The sequence below is a fragment of the Capra hircus genome, chromosome 5 (genome assembly GCF_001704415.2).
Source record: "Capra hircus breed San Clemente chromosome 5, ASM170441v1, whole genome shotgun sequence".
Lineage (NCBI taxonomy): Eukaryota > Metazoa > Chordata > Mammalia > Artiodactyla > Bovidae > Capra > Capra hircus.
Window position 1 is genome coordinate 36,544,590 of NC_030812.1, and position 22,207 is coordinate 36,566,796.

General features: G+C 36.8%; 1 protein-coding gene across 1 annotated transcript in view; it reads left to right on the forward strand.

The window, feature by feature from the left end:
* Positions 1–22,207, forward strand: part of ADAMTS20 (ADAM metallopeptidase with thrombospondin type 1 motif 20) — a 201,577-nt gene that overhangs the window by 134,773 nt on the left and 44,597 nt on the right. The window contains exon 29 of the mRNA XM_018047904.1: positions 13,625–13,792. Within this exon, the coding sequence (XP_017903393.1) occupies positions 13,625–13,792 (168 nt within the window). The remainder of the gene's footprint in view (positions 1–13,624; positions 13,793–22,207) is intronic.

Below are 22,207 nucleotides of genomic sequence, written 5' to 3' on the forward strand. Positions count from 1 at the left end.
ACTTTGACTTTTCCCTTAACAAAGCCTTCATAGAGCTCATTTTTTATTTCTCATCGAAGAGTTCTCAGTACATATTCCTTTTCAGACCCTTATAACCCTACTGGAAAGCAAACTTCTTGGCTTGACCTCTGTTAACTCCCACAGCTAGTGCAAAAATATTCGAACAAACTTGAAATGGTAAATCCTGCTATTTTGTTAGCACTTGATTTTAAGAATTTTGTAAACGTTACCATAGTAAGTAATGCCTTGAAAATCAATATATTTCTAAAGGTATCAGTTATTTTTCTGATTTCCTTAAATTCTTATGGCCCACCCACACTGAATAGTTCTCTGCTTTGTTCCATTCAGGAAAGCAGATGCTCATGGTTTTGAATGTAAGCTCCCAGGAGATAAAATAGGAGTGGGTTTGCATCATGGAATGTGCCATACCATCTAACAAAAGTAACGTCCCAGTTGTCATTTATATAAAAACATCAAGAAAAAGTAAATGCACAATAATGGCCATAACAAATTGTTAAAATTAGACAAGATTCATATTAGCCTCATATTGACAATAACATTTTTTCCCTCAGTTCAGTCAGTTCAGTTACTCAGTAGCGTCTGACTGTTTGTGACCCCATGTACTGCAGCACACCAGGCCTCCCTGTCCATCACCAACTCCCAGAGTTTACTCAAACTCATGTCCATTGAATCGGTGATGCCATCCAACCATCTCATCATCTGTTGTCCCCTTCTATTCCTTTCGTCAATCTTTCCCAGCATCAGGGTCTTTTCCAATGAGTCAGTTCTTCTCACCAGGTGGCCAAAGTATTGGAGTTTCAGCTTCAGCATCAATCCTTCCAGTGAATATCCAGTACCAATTTCCATTAGGATTGACAGGTTGGAACCCTTTGCAGTCCAATGACTCTCAAGAGTCAACACTACAGTTCAAAAGCATCCATTCTTCGGCTCTCAGCTTTCTTTATAGGACAACTGTCACATTCATACATGACTACTGGAAAAACTAGACGAACCTTTGTTGGCAAAGTAATGTCTGCTTTTTAATATGCTGTCTAGGTTGGTCATAACTTTTCTTCCAAGGAGTAGGCGTGTTTTAATTTCATGGCTGCAGTCACCATCTGCAGTGATTTTGTAGCCCCCCCAAAATAAAGTCTCTGCTACTGTTCCCCATCTATTTGCCATGACGTAATGGGACCAGATGCCATGATCTTAGTTTTCTGAATGTTGAGTTTTAAGCCAACTTTTTCACTCTCCTCTTTCACTTTCATCAAGAGGCTCTTGAGTTCTTCTTCGCTTTCTGCCATAAGGGTGGTGTCATCTGCGTATCTGAGGTTATTGATGTTTCTCCCAGCAATCTTGATTCCAGCTTGTGCTTCATCCAGCCCAGGGTTTCTCTTGTACTCTGCATATAAGTTAAATAAGCAGGGTGACAATATACTGCCTTGACGTACTCTTTTCTCTAATTGGAAGCAGTGTGTGGTTCCATGTCCATTTCTAACTGTTGCTTCTTGACCTGCATACAGATTTCTCAAGAGGCAGGTCAGGTGGTCTGGTATTCCCATCTTTTGAAGAATTTTCCACAGTTTATTGTGATCCATACAGTCAAAGGCCTTGGTATAGTCAATAAAGCAGAAATAGGTGTCTTTCTGGAACTCTTACATTTTTGATGTTCCAACAGATATTGGCAATTTGATCTCTGGTTCCTCTGCCTTTTCTAAGTACAGCTTGAACATGTGGAAGTTCATAGTTCATGTACTGTTGAAGCCTGGCTTGGAGAATTTTGAGCATTACTTTACTAGCATATGAGATGAGTGCAATTATACACTAGTTTGAGCATTCTTTGGCATTGCCTTTCTTAAGGATAGGAATGAAAACTGACCATTTCCAGTCCTATGGCCATATAATTGTAAAGATTTGTGGTACTCAGAGAGTCAATAAAATCTCTGAACAGGAAGTCTTTGGATGAGTTCCACTTGCTAAGCAGATTTTATAGAGGAGTCTGAAATGTGAACTACTCCTTTGTAATACACACAAACCATACTATTAGACAGAAAGTTAAAACAATAAACTATAAATTTTAAATTAATAGCAGTTTTTCTAGACAATTTTTGCTACAAATAGTGCTTACGTTTTGAATTAGAATTACATTTACTGTTGCTTCTAGCACAATAAACCTGAGTTCAGTAACTTATGTTTCTGGGTTTTTAATGACTTTTTGTCAAGTCTTATTGTTGAAGAAAATGAATCCAATTATTGAATATTTTAGTTATCATTTACTGGGATGATTTTTCATTCTGATTTTCTAATATTTGTGTGTAGAAAATAATGTATGATAAGTGAAAATTTCTGTATAAAGTAGTTGCTTGAGTTAAAGCAATTTTGCTTTGGGTGTTACATTAAAAAATAATCAGAAGACTTTTCCATATTATAGTAAATTATCTTTAAACATTACTTACAATTGAATTAGCCAAATGAATTATGCATGAGATAATCATGTTGCATTGATTAGCTTTTAACTGTAAATGTATTTTGTGTGTGTACATAAATATATACATATATACTCAAAAATAAAATTTTAGAACATGAAATAGAAATTAAAATGTTTTAATTTTATGATGATATAAATGTAGTGAAAATTCATTGGATATGTTTGTTATTAAGCATATGTTTCTTTGTCCTTTAAGTTGAAACTCAAACATCTTTGCAAATAAACCTGACTTGAAATATTTTAGATGTCTGAATTTACAAATTTTAAATATAATCAGATGCAGTACAACTGAATGAAATATTTCAGTAGTACATGTTTTAGAAACCAAATGCTGTCTTGGGTTGTTAAAGCTACACAGTCAAAGGGTGTCTGTAACAGGTTAAAAAGGAAATTTTCAGACTCCATTAAACTTTAAAACTCTAAGTATAATCTTTCAGGAAATACTGTGAATGGGGTCCCTGTTGACAGATTTAGTATCTTACTCCTTACTGCACATATGCATCGAATTAAAGGAACAGTAGCAGTACTCTTTTACAGAGTTGACACTACATTTAATATGCATATTTTGACTTTTTTCTGTGTGTGCTTCTGTTTAAACACAGAGATACTCTACTATACTTTGGCTGTTTCTTGCTATGTCAATGTTTTACTTCTCTAATAATTTAGGAGCTCTATTTTAAATAGTATTCTACCATTGTAGGAAATGCTCTTAATTACAAAGTAGTTGTACAGAATTCATATCTAACGTTTTTCTATGCATGCATGAGTGCTAAGTTGCTTCAGTTGTGTCCCACTCTGTGTGAAGCTATAGACTGTAGCCCCTCCAGCTCCTCTGTCCATGGGATTCTCCAGGCAGGAATGGTGGAGTGCACTGCCATGCCCTCCTCTAGGGGATCTTCCTGCCACAGGGATCAAATCCATATCTCTGGGTCTCCTGCATTGGCAGCAGGGTTGTTATTTTTTTACCTCTAGTGCCACCTGGGAAGCCCACAGTTTTTCTGTAGTGGGGCTTTTCTCTTAGGTGGATAGTTATCATTGGATTCTTGAAATTTCAAAAACCATACTGCTCCTGGGTTTAGGTTTGGCCTGTTTTTGTTGTTGTTGTTTGTTTGTTTGTTTAGCTTCTCTATTCTTAAAAATCAGAAAGAAAAAAATGAAACATATATAGTGTTTTATTCAACACGATATCTAATATCTGGTCTGTTTGACCTGAAGCTCTATTATTTCCCTTTGTAATATGCCATTTCATAGACAAATCTTTTGTTTCATTAGTGTTACAAAGACATTTAACATGATCACCAAAATGTCATTCTAAAAAATTCAGTAGAAAAATAATGATCAAAAATATCTCATGAAAACAATTTTAAATTTAGCTTTGCTACAGAAGTATATAACTCACCTAGAGCCAGACATCCTGGAATGTGAAGTCAAGTGGGCCTTAGAAAGCATCATTGTGAACAAAGCAAGTGGAAGTGATGAAATTCCAGTTGAGCTCTTTCAAATCCTGAAAGATGATGCTGTGAAAGTGCTACACTCAATATGCCAGCAAATTTGGAAAACTCAGCAGTGGCCACAGGACTGGAAAAGGTCCATTTTCATTCCAAACCAAAGAAAGGTGGTGACAAAGAATGCTCAAGCTACCACACAATTGCACTCATCTCACACGCTAGTAAAGTAATGCTCAAAATTCTCCGAGCCAGGCTTCAGCGATACATGAACCATGAACTTCCAGATGTTCAAGCTGGTTTTAGAAAAGGCAGAGCAACCAGAGATCAAATTGCCAACATCCACTGGATCATGGAAAAAGCAAGAAAGTTCCAGAAAAACATCTATTTCTGCTTTATTGACTATACCAAAGCCTTTGACTGTGGATCACAATAAACAGTGGAAAATTCTGAAAGAGACGGGAATACCAGACCACCTGACCTGCCTCTTGAGAAACCTGTATGCAGGTCAGGAAGCAACAGTTAGAACTGGACATGCAACAACAGACTGGTTCCAAATAGGAAAAGGAGTCGGTCAAGGCTGTCTATTGTCACCCTGCTTATTTAACTTCTATGCAGAGTACATCATGAGAAACGCTGGGCTGGAAGAAGCACAAGCTGGAATCAAGATTGCTGGGAGAAATATCAATCACCTCAGATATGCATATGACACCACCCTTATGGCAAAAAGTGAAGAGGAACTTTAAAGCCTCTTGATGAAAATGAAAGAGGAGAGTGAAAAAGTTGGCTTAAAGCTCAACATTCAGAAAATGAAGATCATGGCATCTGGTCCCATCACTTCATGGGAAATAGATGGGGAAATAGTGGAAACAGTGTCAGACTTTATTTTTGGGGGGTTCCAAAATCACTTCAGATGGTCACTGAAGCCATTAAATTAAAAGACACATTCCTTGGAAGGAAAGTTATGACCAACCTAGATAGCATATTGAAAAGCAGAGATATTACTTTGCCAACAAAGGTCCATCTAGTCAAGGCTATGGTTTTTCCAGTGGTCATGTATGGATGTGAGAATTGGACTGTGAAGAAAGCTGAGCGCCGAATAATTGATGCTTTCAAACTGTGACATTGGAGAAGACTCCTGAGAGTCCCTTGGACTGCAAGGAGATCCAACCAGTCCATCCTAAAGCAGACCAGTCCTAGGTGGTCTTTGGAAGGAATGATGCTAAAGCTGAAACTCCAGTACTTTGGCCACCTCATGTGAAGAGTTAACTCATTGAAAAAGACTCTGATGCTGGGAGGGTTTGGGGGTAGGAGGAAAAGGGGACAACAGAGGATGAGATGGCTGGATGGCATCACCGACTCGATGGACGTGAGTTTGAGTGAACTCCGGGAGTTGGTGATGGACAGGGAGGCCTGGCTTGCTGCAATTCATGGCATTGCAAAGAGCTGGACATAACTGAGTGACTGAACTGAACAGAAGTATATGATAGTTTAGTTTTGTTTAGTACAAAACAAAGATAAATAATACATATTCCTACAGAGAAATCCATTGATACTTTTGGAGTTGCCACAAGGACTAAGAAAAACACAATGAATCCTCTCAAATTGTTTCAAGAAAGACACTTCAAATACCCAATTATGTTTTAGCTACTATGATATGTTTGTGTTTAAATCTATATCACTCCATTTTATTGATTGTAAGTTGATGCTTCTCATTCAGTTGCACTTGTCTTGATGGAAAGGATTTTGGGTTTGTAGTAAGAAGTTGTAATGAATGATTGCATTTCTGTGAGTTTAGGTCTCCTAAAACAGACTCTGCTGAACCCCTTTGTCACTTGGTAGGAGATTTTTCTTGGTTGTCTGAAGAAATTAGCTAATATCTGCCATACCATAAGCAATCAGGTAGACATGACATCTAGTCATCCAGTTGTGAGCTTTTACTTTTGCAACTAATGACTGTGAACCTTGCTATATATGAAACAAAGAGATGATGCAATATCTAGAAATAAAGTAAAAAATTGTTTCTTCATCAGATTGCCTAATGACTTAAGAATTAGTCTCAAAAAACAATCAGAAAAATCCAAAAATTTTGAAAAGCAAAGATAAATTGATTAATATAGCTTCCCTTGTGACTCAGATGGTAAAGAATCTGCCTGCAATGTGGGAGACCTGGGTTCGATTCCTGGATTGGGGATATCCCTCAGAGAAGGGAAAGGCTACCTACTCCAGTATTCTTGCCTGGAGAATGTCATAGACAGAGGAGCCTGACGAACTACAGTCCATGTGGTCGCGAAGAGTCAGACATGACTAAGTGACTAACACTTTCACTTTCAACTTATTTATATTGTTTTATATTTTCTTGTTAATCATTTTTGTATAACATCAATTTTTGTAAAACTAAAGTGAAGGTATTTCTGATAGCTGAAAAACCAAATGGCATAACTTTAACCATCCCTGAAATGGTTTGTGAAAAAGTGTAATATTGAATAAAATGTTTACAATAGCACTGTCAAATTTTGATAATAGTTTAATATTTTCCTTATCAGCAATTGAAGAAGAGTGTTAAATTGTTACAAGATACTTCTAGTTATGATGAATTGACCATGAATGACTAACTCTGCTCACTTTAAAAATGGGGTCATCACCAGATTTACTGACTGAAGTCCATTTAGAAAACTGGAAATTATTTAGGCTATATATCAAATGAATTTAGAAATTTTAAATGAAAAACCAAGAATCTATATGAATGGTTGAGTTTTTCTTTAAAACCTGTACTTTCACTGATTGTTTGCTTATCTTGATAGTCATTAAAAATATTTAATGTAGAACTTGCAGTTGATGTTAGAGCTCTTTACTAATATTAGGTATTTATAATAATGATTTTCTAATATTAAGAATCAAATGTTAGTTTTAATACTTATCCTTAGAGTTATTTAGCTAAAATTTACCTAAGGAACATAGAAACAAAAATATATTCCTTTGTTCATAGAGAACACTATGCAGGAGCATTGAAATAAACATTTCTAGTCAAATTTCTAGTCTAGATACTTTTCTAAATGTATTTATAAATTGTATGTTAGTGACTCCGTCTTGTCCGACTCTTTGCAACCCCATGGCCTGTAGTCTGCCAGGCTCCTTCTAGTCAAACTTAATTAAAATAATTAGTAATTAATTCTTACAACTTAACCTTTGACTTCACTTGTTATTCAGTAGGCCAAACTTTACATTCTTTTTTTTAATCTACTTCTTAGCTAAAATTGAGGGTGACCATTGCTATGTAAAATAAGCATTAAATTTAAAAGATATCATCTAAATCAACTCATGTACCACCAGTGAAATAGCTACTATTTTAGAAGACCTATGGTTCATGGGTCGCAAAGAGTCGGACACGACTGAGCGACTGAACTGAACTGATGGTTCATGGTACACAGGAATTACTTCTTCTTTTGAGACGAAGAATAGTTCATAACACATTTAATTAGAAACGACTGATTCTGGGTTCTTTGCATTTTTCGTGATTTCCTACAGTAGGTCTGTTCCCAGGAGCATTTATATTCTAGCAGGTAAATGAGACGTGCAGCAGGTAACTGAGTATTGAGGTATAAATGCTGTGTAAGAGCCTCACCTAATCTAGTCTGGGCTCTGATAGCAGGAAAGGAGGGAGGGAAAGTAATTTAAAATTTAGCATTGAAAAATTTGTAGGGATGCAATGGGAGAAAGGTGTTAGGATCGGAGGAAATGACATGTACAAAGGGATGGGGATGAGCAAAGGATTTTCCAGGTAATGATATTCTTTATGTCATCTTCCCATTCTCTTTTACATTATGAGAGACATTTTCAAGGTCGTCCTTCATGTAATCAACCTTGTATTTTGCAGGATTCTTTATTAATTTTATTTTTACATTTTGCTATAGCTTTATAAGTTCTGTAGAGTTTTCTGAGTTTGGTCATTTCTTTTGTTTAAAAAACCCCTTTCTCCTCATCTCTGTGCCATGTCATGACATGTGCTCAGTTGTGTTCGGCTCTCCGTGACCCCGTGGGTTGCATGTAGCCTGCCAGGCTCCTCTGTGAAAGTTTGCAAGAATAATGGAGTGCGTTGCCATTTCCTCCTCCATTCCTTATCTTTACCCAGACATTTATATGAAATAGTTATTCTTTTAGTAATATTACATATGAAAAATAGGGGTTGAATGAGATTTTAAAAATTACCTAAACTCACCCAGTTTGTTTCAATAAAAGGCAACTTACACATGGCTAATGTACAGTGTAATAGTTACTTTTCAGGGCTATTTTTTTTTCTAATTAGGATACGAACTAACTAACCCAGTATCAGTATGTTTCCCAGTACTTTCAGAGATGATAAAGACCTAGATCACCCTTAAAATTTACGAAAGTGTAATGCACGCTTGTGTGCGCGCACACACACCCACACGCATACACACACTCCATGGTTTCCCATTTCCTAGAACTAGATAAACTTCATTTCCTTATTTTATTTTGTCTTGCAATTTAAGTTTGTAGAATTAATCAACAAGTTTCTCACAAATTGTCTATTTATTCTTCTATAGTATCCTTATATGTAAACAAACAGAACAATAGTCCACATGTATAATATCAGAAAGAATCTTATTCTGTAATTATATACAACTTCACTTGAAAAACTGGACTTGTTCCAAAGTTATCATGTGAGAATGGACTTATTAATTCCAGCTGTCCATTTTGGAGTTGAATGTACCATCCAGCCTGCACAATTCTGGATATTACATTGCATTTTTAGGGCTTGCAAATTCTACATTTGTTTCAAATGCTCCGTTTTCCTTAGATAGGCACATGTCTTCACCTAATTTATAAGAAGAGTCAATTCAGGTTATTGTATTTAATGTCACTACTTCCTGTAACTACTCCTCTACAGTACTTATGGAAAAATCTCAGGAGATTGTCAAAGGTGTCAAGGTGATTTTTAAAGAAAAAAATTCTGAGAAGCATGCTGGAAATGAGTTATACAGTGTTAATATATCTTCAAGGAGATAAAATTGTACCAGGGACATAAAATAGAGAAAAGCAATGAAAAGAGTTACTGCGATCCTAGAGAAAAGAACGGCCAAGTTGAGTCTTTCTACCAAATAAGCTATTTTTTAGAATCTTTACAACTAAGAATGTATTCTGGTTTGAGAGAAGGAAAGTAATATTTCACTACTTATTTACACTGTGACTGCCTCATTCCAACTAAAACATGACTCTTTGCATAACATATTCTCTTACTTAAATCCCCACATGAAATTCATCAGACATGACAAATAATATATTTATTCAGATCTTGGGGAAAGAGTTCTTTAAAAGTGTTATTGAAGCATAATTTACTTAGCAATTCTTTGATTTTATATTTTTTGTCCATCTTTCCTAGAGGACCTTGAGTTTAATACCAATGAATATATTTCATGGAGATATAAGCTATTTTAATAAATTATTTTAGAGTTTAATAAAAACAAATTAGAACTGCTTGCACCCAGGATCAACATCAATTAATCAGCTGATATTTATTGTACCTACCAGTGGTGGGTCACCTGGGTGATCTAAAAGGTCCTTGACCTCTAGAACTTTGGGTAGATAAAGGATGAGACAAAAAATAGAAAATGATGAAATGCTAAAAGCAGAGTGAGACAGAAGAGTTCAGAGCAGTGAATGATATGTGTCCATGGAGTTGACTTTAAGCTTTAAAGATAAATACTATTTAGAAATGCCAGGGCAAGTGAGTAGTCCAGGTTTAACCTGGAAATAATACCAATCAGGCATTGCTGTGATTGAAGATGTCACCTTAAAGGGAAAGTAATCATATTATGCCTAATTAGAGCAAAGGTTGTGTGTTGAATAGAAACAGAATATGAGGTTGGAAAGGGATGTTGACTGAAATTTCATGGATCAAGAAAGCAAAGAAGAGTGCAAGTTTATTATTAAAGACAATAAGGATGCATTGTCAGTTCTTGAGCAGAGAAAAAAAGCAGTATGCTTAAAATTATGTTTAAGGATAGTCTTGGTTACAGACTACAATAACAAAGAAGAGAAAGAATCAAAGGAGACTTTGAGTTAGATGAGGAGAAGCCAGTCTTCACTTCAGTAGTGAACTATAGTGTCAGTTTACTGTCCATACAAAGATGTTGCTTATAGAGAAAATGTATTGTTCATTCTAAAGTAATATCTTTGGCTTAATGTCTCTTCTTGCGTTACATAGTTTTGTAAGTGAATTTGTCATTCTTATAAGAAATATCAACAATTTACTGCATGTTTACTGTGAGATTCTTGGGTTCTTGGCACTGATAAAAGAACTATGAGAATGCTGACAAACAGAGACACAAGGGCAATGTCTAGATAAGACACATCAAAAATATATATAAGACCATTCACCTTTGTCCATCAACAAACCTACGTCTTCAAGACTGAGGTTTTTTTTTTTCGGTCTTTTTTTTTTAATTTTTATTTTTACTTTATTTTACTTTACAATACTGTATTGGTTTTGCCATACATTGACATGAATCCACCACGGGTGTACATGCGATCCCAAACATGAACCCTCCTCCCACCTCCCTCCCCATAACATCTCTCTGGGTCATCCCCATGCACCAGCCCCAAGTATGCTGTATCCTGCATCAGACATAGACTGGCGATTTGTTTCCTACATGATAGTATACATGTTTCAGTGCCATTCTCCCAAATCATCCCACCCTCTCCCTCTCCCTCTGAGTCCAAGAGTCCGCTCTACACATCTGTGTCTCTTTTGCTGTCTCGTGTACAGGGTCATCAAATATCACATCTTTCTGAGTGTTTACCAAATATCCCATAAAGAAATGGCTATTTTTCATGATTGTCTTAATTTAATCATAAATTTTATTGTATTATTTTAATGTTTTTTTACTGTCTTCCTTTTTATTCTGATCTTTATTGAGTAATATTATTTAAGACGTACTCTGGCATTATCCATTTAATAGGTGATATGTGTCATCTGGATTATAAGCACTTTGAGGATAAATCAAAGGAAAGAGTTGTTTAATGAATCTATATTTATATGCTACTTTTAGTAGATGGTAGAAACCTGATAATATTCACAGAAAGAGTAAAATAATAAATGTTTTCCAATCTTCCATAAGTATTGCTGCATTCATATCATGAATATTCACAAATGATTACTGTTTAAAAGGGACATTCAGGGAGAGTAATGAATGCTCTTTTGTTCAAAAGGTCACAATTGAAAAGTTAGAAAAAATAATATGAACCTGAGAAGAAAAACTCTTTGTGTGTCTGTGTGAGTATGTGTGTTTTAAAATGCAGCTTAATATATTTTTAATTGAAGTATAGTTGATTTACAATGCTGTGTTTGTTCCAGGTGTAAAGCACAGTGATTCAGTTATACATACATGTATATCTATTATTTTTCAGATTCTTTTCCCTTATAGGTTAATACAGAATTTTGAGTATAGTTCTCTGTACTATGCAGTAGGTCCTTGCTGGTAAAAGCATTCTTCTGTGTGTGAACATGTATGTATACTCCCTGATAATGAATGCCTGGTATTCAACAGTATGTGATTTTTTAAAGGTTAGTATACTTTATACTCGGAGAAGGCGATGGCACCCCACTCCAGTACTCTCGCCTGGAAAATCCCATGGATGGAGGAGCCTGGTAGGCTGCAGTCCATGTGGTCACGAAGAGTTGGACACGACTGAGTGACTTCACTTTCACTCTTCAATTTCATGCATTGGAGAAGGAAATGACAACCCACTCCAGTGTTCTTGCCTGGAGAATCCCAGGGACGGGGGAGCCTGGTGGGCTGCCGTCTCTGGGGTCGCACAGAGTTGGACACGACTGAAGTGACTTAGCAGCAGCAGCAGCAGCATACTTTATACTAAAGTATAAAATATGTTATATTCTTTGAAAAAATAAACGCTGAAGTCAAGAAGCGGGCAGGGAAGTGCCTAAGATAAACAGCTAGGAGAAGTACCCATGTACACCCGTGGTGGATTCATGTCAAAGTATCGCAAAACCAATACAGTATTGTAAAGTAAAATAAAGTAAAAATAAAAAATAAATAAAGAAAGGTAGATCTGAAAGAGAAGATCAATAGCAAGAGAGAATGAACACAATACAATTTATGAAGATCCATTAGCAATTCACACAGAATTAAATATGTTTTAAGTCACATGTAAGGGTGTAGGTGTTAAGGGAAAGAGAACATCTCAGATATGGTAATAAGTCTTAATAATCAAGGCAACAAGTTCAATTAATTGCCTATTCAAATAGGATATAGCATTGCAAATCTAATAAAAGTAAATTATCCTCAAACTATTCATTGTTTAATTTAAAATAGGCAATTTATAGTCTATATTAGATATGTAGTCTTTGAACTCATACATAAAATGCATAATATATTATCTAATGTTCTCAGAACTCAGTATATGTTTCTAAATGAAACCATATGTGACCAGCTATCCCAGAAGAATGACAGGAGTTATCTGGAATCCATGTCTTCTTAGCTTAACTCTTCCCTGGTGCATATATGATGCTGAAAATTATCAACATCCTGAGAGTTTATGAAGGAAAATGGTAGGAGAAGCTAATATTCACTGAGAAGGCACCATGTGTAACAGGACCAGACATTCCATATGCTTTATCTCATGTTTATCTTCATAATAAACCAGTAATATGGTGAAATTATCATCTTTATAATGAAGAAGCCGAGGCTTGGACAAGGGGTGAAATATGCCTGACGTCACCCAGCTAGTAAGTGGCAGAGCTGGTATTTAATGCCAGAGCTCCAGCTCTTCTCCTCTGCACTGACTTCACTCATAAAATGGTAACTGGTTGATAACTGAAGCCAAATTATTTTTAACCTGTATCTTTACAGAGATTTTAGTTAGTTTTCTGCTAAATATTTTGGAGGGTTTGTGTTGGAATGATACCATTGCCAGATTGATTAAGAAAAAAAAAAACCTCAACTGAATCATGCTTACAAAAAATAAATTTGGAGGATTCCCCTGGTGGTCCAGTGGTTAAGAATCTGCCTTCCAATGCAGCAGATGCAGGTTCAATCCCTGGTCGTGGGACTAAGAGCGACCTGCTATGAAACGACTAAGCCCTCTTGCCGTAACTGGAGAGTTGTGTGCTGTAACTAGAGTCTGTGTACTGCAATGAAAGAACCCAATGCTGCCAAATAAATTAATGTATGGAAAAAAGATTTTCCGCTTTCTCATATTTTCCTACATTGAGAGTTTTCTTTTTTTTTTTTTTTTAACATTCGAAGCATAGTTTGCACTGTGGCAAGACATGTAGAGTTAAAAATAGATTAGGCCATGACCGTACAAAATTGAAAGCAAGTTTTTTATTAGAATATGTGTGGTAACAGGAGTTAGTTGCAGATAGTCTTTAACCTTAAAGGAGCTAAAGCATTTATGTGCCAGAAGAGTGCTTGGTGTATGGTAGATAATCAATACTTTTTATAAAATACATGGTTCCCTTATGATACCAACATTGATTTATGGTCTAGGGCAGACTGGCAAATTTTAAATTCTCTCCTTAGAAATATCAAAGTATAATTTAATGAAAATATCAAAGCAACGATGTTTTGATTGTTTCATTTCCTGCTTCTTATAGATAAATCAGTCAAGGTAAAATGAATCAAGTGCATTCATATTTATCTTCCAGTGCTCAGCTTCCTGTGGTAAAGGTTTAAAATACCGTGAGGTGCTTTGCATTGACCAATTCCGCAGGAAATTAGAAGAAAAATATTGCAGTCATCTACAGAAACCTCGAACACATAAAGCTTGTAGATCTGTCCGATGCCCTTCATGGAAAGCCAACAGATGGAAGGAGGTATGTAAGGTGTTTTATGGTTATATATGTATGTTTGCATTTAAAAAGAAAATCTTAATTCATTCTGCATGCTTTCAATAACCTTGAAACTGTTATGCCACTAAATGTATTTTATTCTATTACACATTTTTTTTCACACTATGCTCTGAATTGATATTATACAGTGTTAACACATTTGCTAAGTTCATAGTTTAATAACAAATTAGTCTTGATTATTTTGGAGGCTATAAACTTTACAAGAAATTCTGTTACTGAATACTAGGGAGGCTACCAATGATTATAACATTATTCCAGGTGGTCTAACAGTAAAATACATATGTTGAGGTATTTAGTAACTGCCTTGTTACCACACTGAAGTCTTGGATTTGAGCTAAGGTCTATGGGGTCGCACAGAGTCGGACACGACTGAAGTGACTTAGCAGCAGCAGCAGCAGCAGCAACTTGGAAAAGGGACTGGTAAGTTCCACATGGATCGTAATTGGAGATGGTTTAAGAGTTAGGGACATGACAGAACCAGGGAGCCTGGCTGGTCTAAGGCCAGAGTGGACAGACTTGGAAAGACTCAGCAAAAACAAAGCTTATACTGAGAAGAGAACAGGGCTAAGAAGTCAGGTTATAGAAGAAGGCTGATGGATACTTGCTTTGGCACACTCAGAGAGGTAAACTCCAAATCTAAACTTGGAAAGGCATATATATGAATGTGGTTGTTCAGCAAAGACCAGCGTGGGTAATAGTAAAGAGAAGCAAAACATAAATGAGGCCAGAAATGTTAACCAGAATAATTTCCTGAGGCTTGATGTCAGTGGGGCTAAGCTTTCTCAAAGCTACCTGGCTGCTTGCTGCCGTATCTCAGGGTATGTATCCTTCTCTTAAAACAGCTAGTCCTGCCATGGGAAAAAGAAACCCATCTTCTGCTGATGGAACTTCCTTGTCTTTGTCTGATGTAGGAGCTACATTAGGAAGATAGGGGCTCAGACAGGAGCTGGAAGTGGGCTTCCCCTGGGCCCCTAAATTTTATCCTTCACTCCTTGAGATTGGAGCTTCCCAGATGGTGCTACTGGAAAAGAATCCACCTGTCAATGCAGGAGACTCAAGAGACATGGGTTCAATCCCTGAGTTGGGAAGATTGCCCTGGAGGAGGGCATGGCAACCCACTCCAGTATTCTTACCTGGAAAATCCAAGGATAGAGGAGTCTGGTGGGCTACAGTCCACGGGGTTGCAAAGAATCGGACACGACTGAAGTGACTGAACACGCACACACAGTAAATGAAATTATTTTTCATAATTTAGCAGAGACCGTGATTTTAAAGATTTCACATTAATCTGTTCTATTTAGTGAATGCCACTACTACCCATTAAGTTGTTCAAGAAAGAAACACTGGGTCTATCCTGTTTCCCTTGACCCCACAGTTAGTTATTCCCTGCTGCTGCTGCTGCTAAGTCGCTTCAGTCGTGTCCGACCCTGTGCGACCCCATAGATGGCAGCCCACCAGGCTCCCCCGTCCCTGGGATTCTCCAGACAAGAAGACTGGAGTGGGTTGCCATTTCCTTCTCCAATACATGAAAGTGAAAAGTGAAAGTGAAATCTCTCAGTCGTGTCCGACTCTTAGCGACCCCATGGACTGCAGCCCACCAGGCTCCTCCGTCCATGGGATTTTCTAGCCCTAGCTTCTCTCAATTCTTCCATCAGAGTCACTCTTAAGTCTCCATGGCAATCACCCCAGTCTAGTTCATCATCATCTGTTTCCAGGTGACCTCATAACATATATTTTTGCCATTATTTACTTACATATGGTATGAGCTCTGGAAGAAGTCTTAATTCTTCTATGACTTAGTTTAAAGTCTTGGTGAGTTCATGCTCCTTGCAACCCCATGGACTGTAGCCCGCTAGGCTCCTCTGTCCATGGGTGTTTTCAGGCAAAAATACTGGCCTGGGCTGTCATTTCCTCCTCCTGGGGATCTTCCCAATCCAGGGATTGAGCCTGTGTCTCCTGTGTTTCCTGCATTGGCAGGCAGACTCTTTACCACTTATCTAACCATGCCTATTTCTTCAGCATTATCACAGGCCTCGAAATCTTAGATACAATGGATATCTTGTTCACTAAGTGCCCAGCTTAGTATGGAGCTACATACTTCTTACTTTGAATTCTATAATTCAGTTGCAAAAAAAATAATAAAAAGGACCTGCCATCTGTTAATTTATACATTTGTCATGTTGTGGTTTTGCTTAAAGTAGGGGTAGGCTTTATTTTTTCTGGACCAAGATGTGGCAGGTAATGACAAAGCAGCTTTCCACTGGAGAGGTAAACATTCCAAAGGCCCTGCACCCAGCGCATGGCAGAAACCTTTCAATTCTGACATCAGGTGGGAGATGCTGGGGGATGGGAGTGGGAGAGACTCCCCTTTTGGCCACCAGTAGCCCTGGTGATCCCCAGGACCCTTTCACTGCCTTGCAGCAGCTGTGGTTGCTATTCATGAGGGATTCTTCCTGACCCTTGACCTCCAGTCCCACAATAGTAAATCAATCACTGGTGCTAACAACTCGGCGTTGGCTTGCCACCAAGTCTGAAATTATATAAGATTCACTAAAGGAACATATTCCAGGGGTTTGTAAGATACAGATATGAATATGTAAAGACTATAAAAAACACAGATGCTTTTGTACAGTCAACCTTCTTCTCTTTGAATTGGTTTTCCTTGTCATAGAAATTAGCTTCATACACCCACACAGAACCCAAAACTCTGCCAGAAACAAATGACCACTTGTGAAGTCGTTGGTTTTTGATTTATTCCATAAAAAGTACCCACGTGGAGTTAACGATCGCAGGCTGTCGCTGCACTACATATAATAATATATTTAGCAGAAGCATAATTTCAGAGGTAGTTAAGAGATAATCACTGGTTGCTACTTTGTTCTGGCTGCATAAATTGTAACATTGCTTTAATAGCACTCACTAGAAAATAATTTCGTTTTATTACTATTTTACATTATACCTCTAATGGAAAGATTTGTTTGGCAAATTGTGACCACAGAGGTGCTCAATGAGTTTTGAAGTTAACACTTCTGAGTTGGTATTTGATTTCTTTTTTTTAATGAAGATTTAGTAATGCATTTTAATGACTGCAACCAAACAGGAACAAACATAACTGCATAGAGTTCTTTGTCTCCTGGGTCCAGATGTATGCCATTAGATGTAACAGAAATACTAGAATCATTTAAAAAGGAAAAAAAAAAAAAAAAAGAAAAGAGCTCATCCTTTTGTTTCTGGAACCAGACATCTTTTATTTATGTTTTCACCTAATTTTACCCATTTGAGACTACCAGCTTTACTTATAAATTCAAGTTTTTAAGGCTAGACTGGTGTTAGAGTCCTCATGTCTCATGCTTAGTTCAGTGCCATCCAAACGTAGTTTACATGCTCAGAAAAGAGTTGTTCAGAATTCTCCTCTCCCCTTGATCAAGGGAAACCAGCTGGACAGCTTAGAAAGAACCTAATCTCAGGCCTTGCTATTGAATCAAAAGGCTTGTGACTACAGTCACTTACTTGGTTCCCCTTCTTAGAGACCCATCATTTTCTTTCTAGTATTTTAAGATCAGAGCTGGAACCAAAGGTGATATGAGTTCCAAAAATCTCATAGATCTATTGGTTAGTGCCCCCTTTCCCAAACCCTCTGATCTGGAAAAAACTTTTTTGGAAACTATCTGCTAAATGCTGGCATGTTTAAGTGATTTGGTATTTCTGTAATTCCATATTTTATATATTTCCAACATACACACACACGCATATATGTATATAGTCATACTTGAAAAATTCCCACTGTATACATATATATCTTTTATAATCTACAAAGATAGTGAACCTTAAGCTCCCATGGGTCCCTTATCTCTATACCCAGGTCGAGTGTTTCTTCTGGGAAGACAGCTTGGAGCCCAAGGTGAAGGAGGATGTCTCTTTGCTCTGGGAATGGGTGAATATGCTTCTCAATCTTTTCTAGCTAGTGCCAGCAATTCTGTTTTTGCATTTGTATGCTGCCTGTGAAATCTCTTCCTTTATCATCTTTCTTGATACTTAAGACAGTCTGTCTTTGAGTGGGCTGAGATGACTAATACTCTTTGGTTTGAGGCGTGTGTGGAGAAATTTTTCAAGGCAGGGATAATTGTATCTCTGTAACAAAAGTGAAAAAATGGGACTAGGAAGGAAGCAGCAAGGGTCAGTGACCTCCTAACACTGTGTGAGAGACTTCTGTATTCCTTACAGTTGTAGGGATTATTCTTTATGTATATGAGGAAACAAGGCTTAAATGGTTTAAGTAGCTTGTGCAGGTCATTGGCAGGAAGTGATAGGGAGAGGGGTGAGCATTTGAATACTGGTCTGAGTTTTCCCCACTGTAATTGCTGCCATAATTATTTTTATCATTTTACATTAGCTTGCCTTTATATTTTCTTAGCAACATCTTTTGCTCCTCTTACAAAGCGCCTAAAGTCAACAATTGCAGAATGTCACTGGGCTACACATAATGTATTCAAGAGAAATGTAATTTCTATGTTGTGCTGAGTTCATTACAGGCTTATTTATATATAAAAAAGTCTGTAGCATCAATTTAAGGTATACATGGATGTCACACATCATAGGTAAATAATTGAAGGTTCTATTGATCATGTATTAAATCACTAGCAACATATTAGATTACAATAGATGAAGTGTTCATATCTTTGCAGTAATAAATTCTGCTCAGATTTTTGGAATAGTACCTATTCTGAGACCCGCACTAAAAGAAAAGTCTTGGCAAATTACCAAATCCCCAGAGAAGCACAATTGAATTGTAACTATTCTGTATAAGTTTCATTGTATTCTGTTGCAAGCAGGAAAAGCCCTGATTATTAGTGGCTTGAACTCAAAGACATTTATTCTTTACATAATAAAATCAGAAAGTCACTAGATTTAAGTTAGATTCAGGAGTTCTACAATGGCAAGGGTGCTGGATTGTCATTTCTGTAGTTCTGTTGATCAACTGCTAAAGGTCGTAAAATAGCTGCCACAGTTCCAGGCCTCACATCTTTATACTTTCTCACATGGAAGTCAGTATGTATTTGTTCTATGTTGGTAGGGAGGACAGATTCTAAACAGTGGGTAAGAGATTAAGGAAGAATATTTCAGGTCAATATAGGAGAGAATTTGCTAACTTCAGAGTCAGCCAAACCAAAACCAGAATGCTTTTAGGATATAGTGAATGTATGAAGCTATGGAAGTCTGGATGGATTTGATGTTCATTCATTCACTACTGCTGTGAAATAGATTTCAGTGTTGAAGAGAAATTAGAATTAGATATTTCTAGAGTCTTTTTAAACTCAAAATCCTCTACTGCTGCTCCAGTACTGATTCACTTGAAATAAAATATAGTTACAAATAACTGACTATAATAAAATCAAAATCTTATTCCATTAAAAAGAAATTATAAATAATGCATCAGGGAAGGAGCTTACTATTACATTTTAAATGATTGTTTATTAAATGACAGAGTGAATTAGCATTAATGAACCCATTTTGGCAAAGCATGTTTAACATTTCTTCATCTCTGTTCTGTAGTAGCTAACGTGGCTATTGTACCTGTGGATTGGCTAAAATTTATCTTCTACACTTCCACTGTCCAGGCTTGTGTTGGATGGACAGTTGTAGTGTATTTATGCATAAAGTAGGAAATTTGGCAGACTTTTCCTGTCTGAATTAAATTATACAGTGGTGGTGAGTTAGTGCCTTAAATCAATTATTTGTGTCATACATGTAATAATGGCCTCAAATTGCCTTCATATGAGTTACTTGGATTTTTAAATAAAGACTACATTTAACATGCTTATAAATGTGTGGCTCTATAAAGCTGTTGAATAAGGGTGCCTATTTTGGAGTTAGGGGTATACCTTGGGAGGTCATTCTAATAGTAATACATTGCTGAACTTAAGAGTGAGTTATCATATCTTCACACCATTTACAACTGGAAGAGGAGCTGATGGGAAAAGGCCATAAATTCTCCTTTGGAAATGTTGGATTTGAGGTGCCTTTGACAAATCTACATAGAAAACATATGAAAATCTTGTCAATATATAAAAAAGTGTAAAAAGTAGAGTTAGTTGTTCAGCTGTGTCCAACTCTTTGCATTCCCATGGACTGTAGCCCTCCAGGCTCCTCTGTCAGTTGAATTCTCCAGGCAAGAATTATGGAGTGGGTTGCTATTCCAACTGGAGGAACAGATTTAGAAATTAGTGGTATATAGAAAAAATTGCTCAGAGAGACTTCAGAAGGTATAAAGAGAAGCAAGTTATAAACCCTGGGAAACACTAACATTTAAAGGCTAAACAAAGAAAATAGAGTCAATTAAGGACTCCAAGAGAAAAGTACCTGGAACCAGAGAGGATTGAAGCCAGAATGGCTCAACAGAACATGGTTAGTGGTGCTTAATGTGTCAGTGAGGTTAACTAAGAAAAGACATGAAAAGTTTTTGTTGGACTTGGCAGTCAGGGTTATTGATGACGCTAAGCTAAGAAATATTTCATTTAAGCAATGGATTCTCTTCTCTGTTCAAATCTGAAATATATCAGTTTACTCTTTTATATTCTTCTCTCTTAAAAAAAGAAAAGAAAAGAAAAGCAAGCAGTAGTCCAATAGTCCAGTTTTTTCATTTTTTTGTTTGTTGGTTGGTTGGTTTCCTTTGAGGATGAGCTCCACAATAGTAGTTACTCGTGGCCTCAGTGGAGTCTTCTAAACCTGTGCTATGGTCAGTCAGGATCAATCAGCAACTTGGATTCTTGAATAACAGAATATTATATTTGTCTGACAAAAGTTTTTATTAAGCTGTCTTTTGTGAATTTCTTTTTCAGGAATATTTTTTTTCAGGTTTAGAGGTAGAAAGTTTTCTAAATATAGTTTGTATTTCTGTAATTATTGCTGGAAAATGTTTGCAGGAGTCTTATTTTATAGGCTAAACATTTTCACCAGAGGTTCAAATAAGCAAAACCACATCCCAACATCTTTGCTTGATATTGAACCCTGGACAAAATACACAAAATAATATGTGATTATTATCTGCATACAAAGGAGCCATGTCTTTTTTTTTTTTTTTAAACATTCAACAAGTTGGCAAAATTCAACTGCAAAAGCATTAATTGAGGGTTAGTATAAGTAACTTACAGGCTTCCCAGGTGGTGCCAGTGGTAAAGAACCAGCCTGCCAATGCAGGAGACATAAGAAACACGAGTTCGATCCCTGGGTCGGGAAGTTCCCCTGGAGGAGGGCCTGGAGAATCCCAGGGACAGATGAGTCTGGTGGGCTATTGTCCATGGGATCATGAAGACTCAGACACAACTAAAGTGACTTAACATGCATGTATAAGTAAGCTACGTAGATATGCAGAATATTCTTTGTAAGTTAAAAAATAATATAAAAATTCTCTTTTGAGTCCGTGATGGCCATTTACAGACACAACACAAAAAACTGAATTTAAAGGGGCCTCTAGAGTAAAACTGCTATAAGAATCTATTAGAGAAATTTGAATCTATCAAGTGAACTAAGTTTTTTAGCATTTGGGGCTTTAAAAGTTTTTTTAAGTTCATCATGAAACTATATTCTGCAGATAAATATTTACTGTTAGGAAAGAGAGATCAGTGACTCTGGGAATCTTGTATAAATAAAGACCTTAATGAAAAACCTGAATTTTTATCCTTATACTATCACAGTTGGGAACAATGATAAGGCCCCACATAACACTCAATATGACCTCCAATCCCTTCTAGAATAACAAAGAGTATAAAAACCAAGCTCACAAATTAAATAAATACCCTTAGACATTGTCCATACTTTATTACTGTTGGCATCACAGCTCTTGGTTGTGGTCAGGCTCTGTTGTTTTACGGCTTGGCCTTGTGGAGCTGAAAAAGCCCTGAGAGGCTGCCAAGTCCTTCTCCGTTCCCTGGAGGCAGCACGAGGAGAGTCTGGAAAGGAGTGAGCTTAAATCTGCCTCACCAGTGACTCCAGTCAGCAGCTCAGGCAAAAGACTTAACATCTTTGAGTCTCAGGACCTCAGTCTTGGTACTACCTTTGAAGATCTACTGTCAGGAATAAATGTGTGGAACGAGTTCTATGAAATTTTACAAACAACGCAAAATCTTTTTGCAGATAAGGCAAATGAGACCTGGAGAGGTTAAGGCAAGGTTGCCTAGGTAAACTGTAGGTTGACTCAGTTTCCTCAAATACCTCTCTATGGAAATATAATCATGAGTCAACAAATATTAGGACACCCATGCTACAGTACCTACTGTAGGTATAAAGAGGAATAGAACCCAAACTTGGAAATTATTGTTGCTTTGAAGGAAATTATGCATACAGTGTAAGGATTTAAATAATTTTCAAAAGCAATGTAAT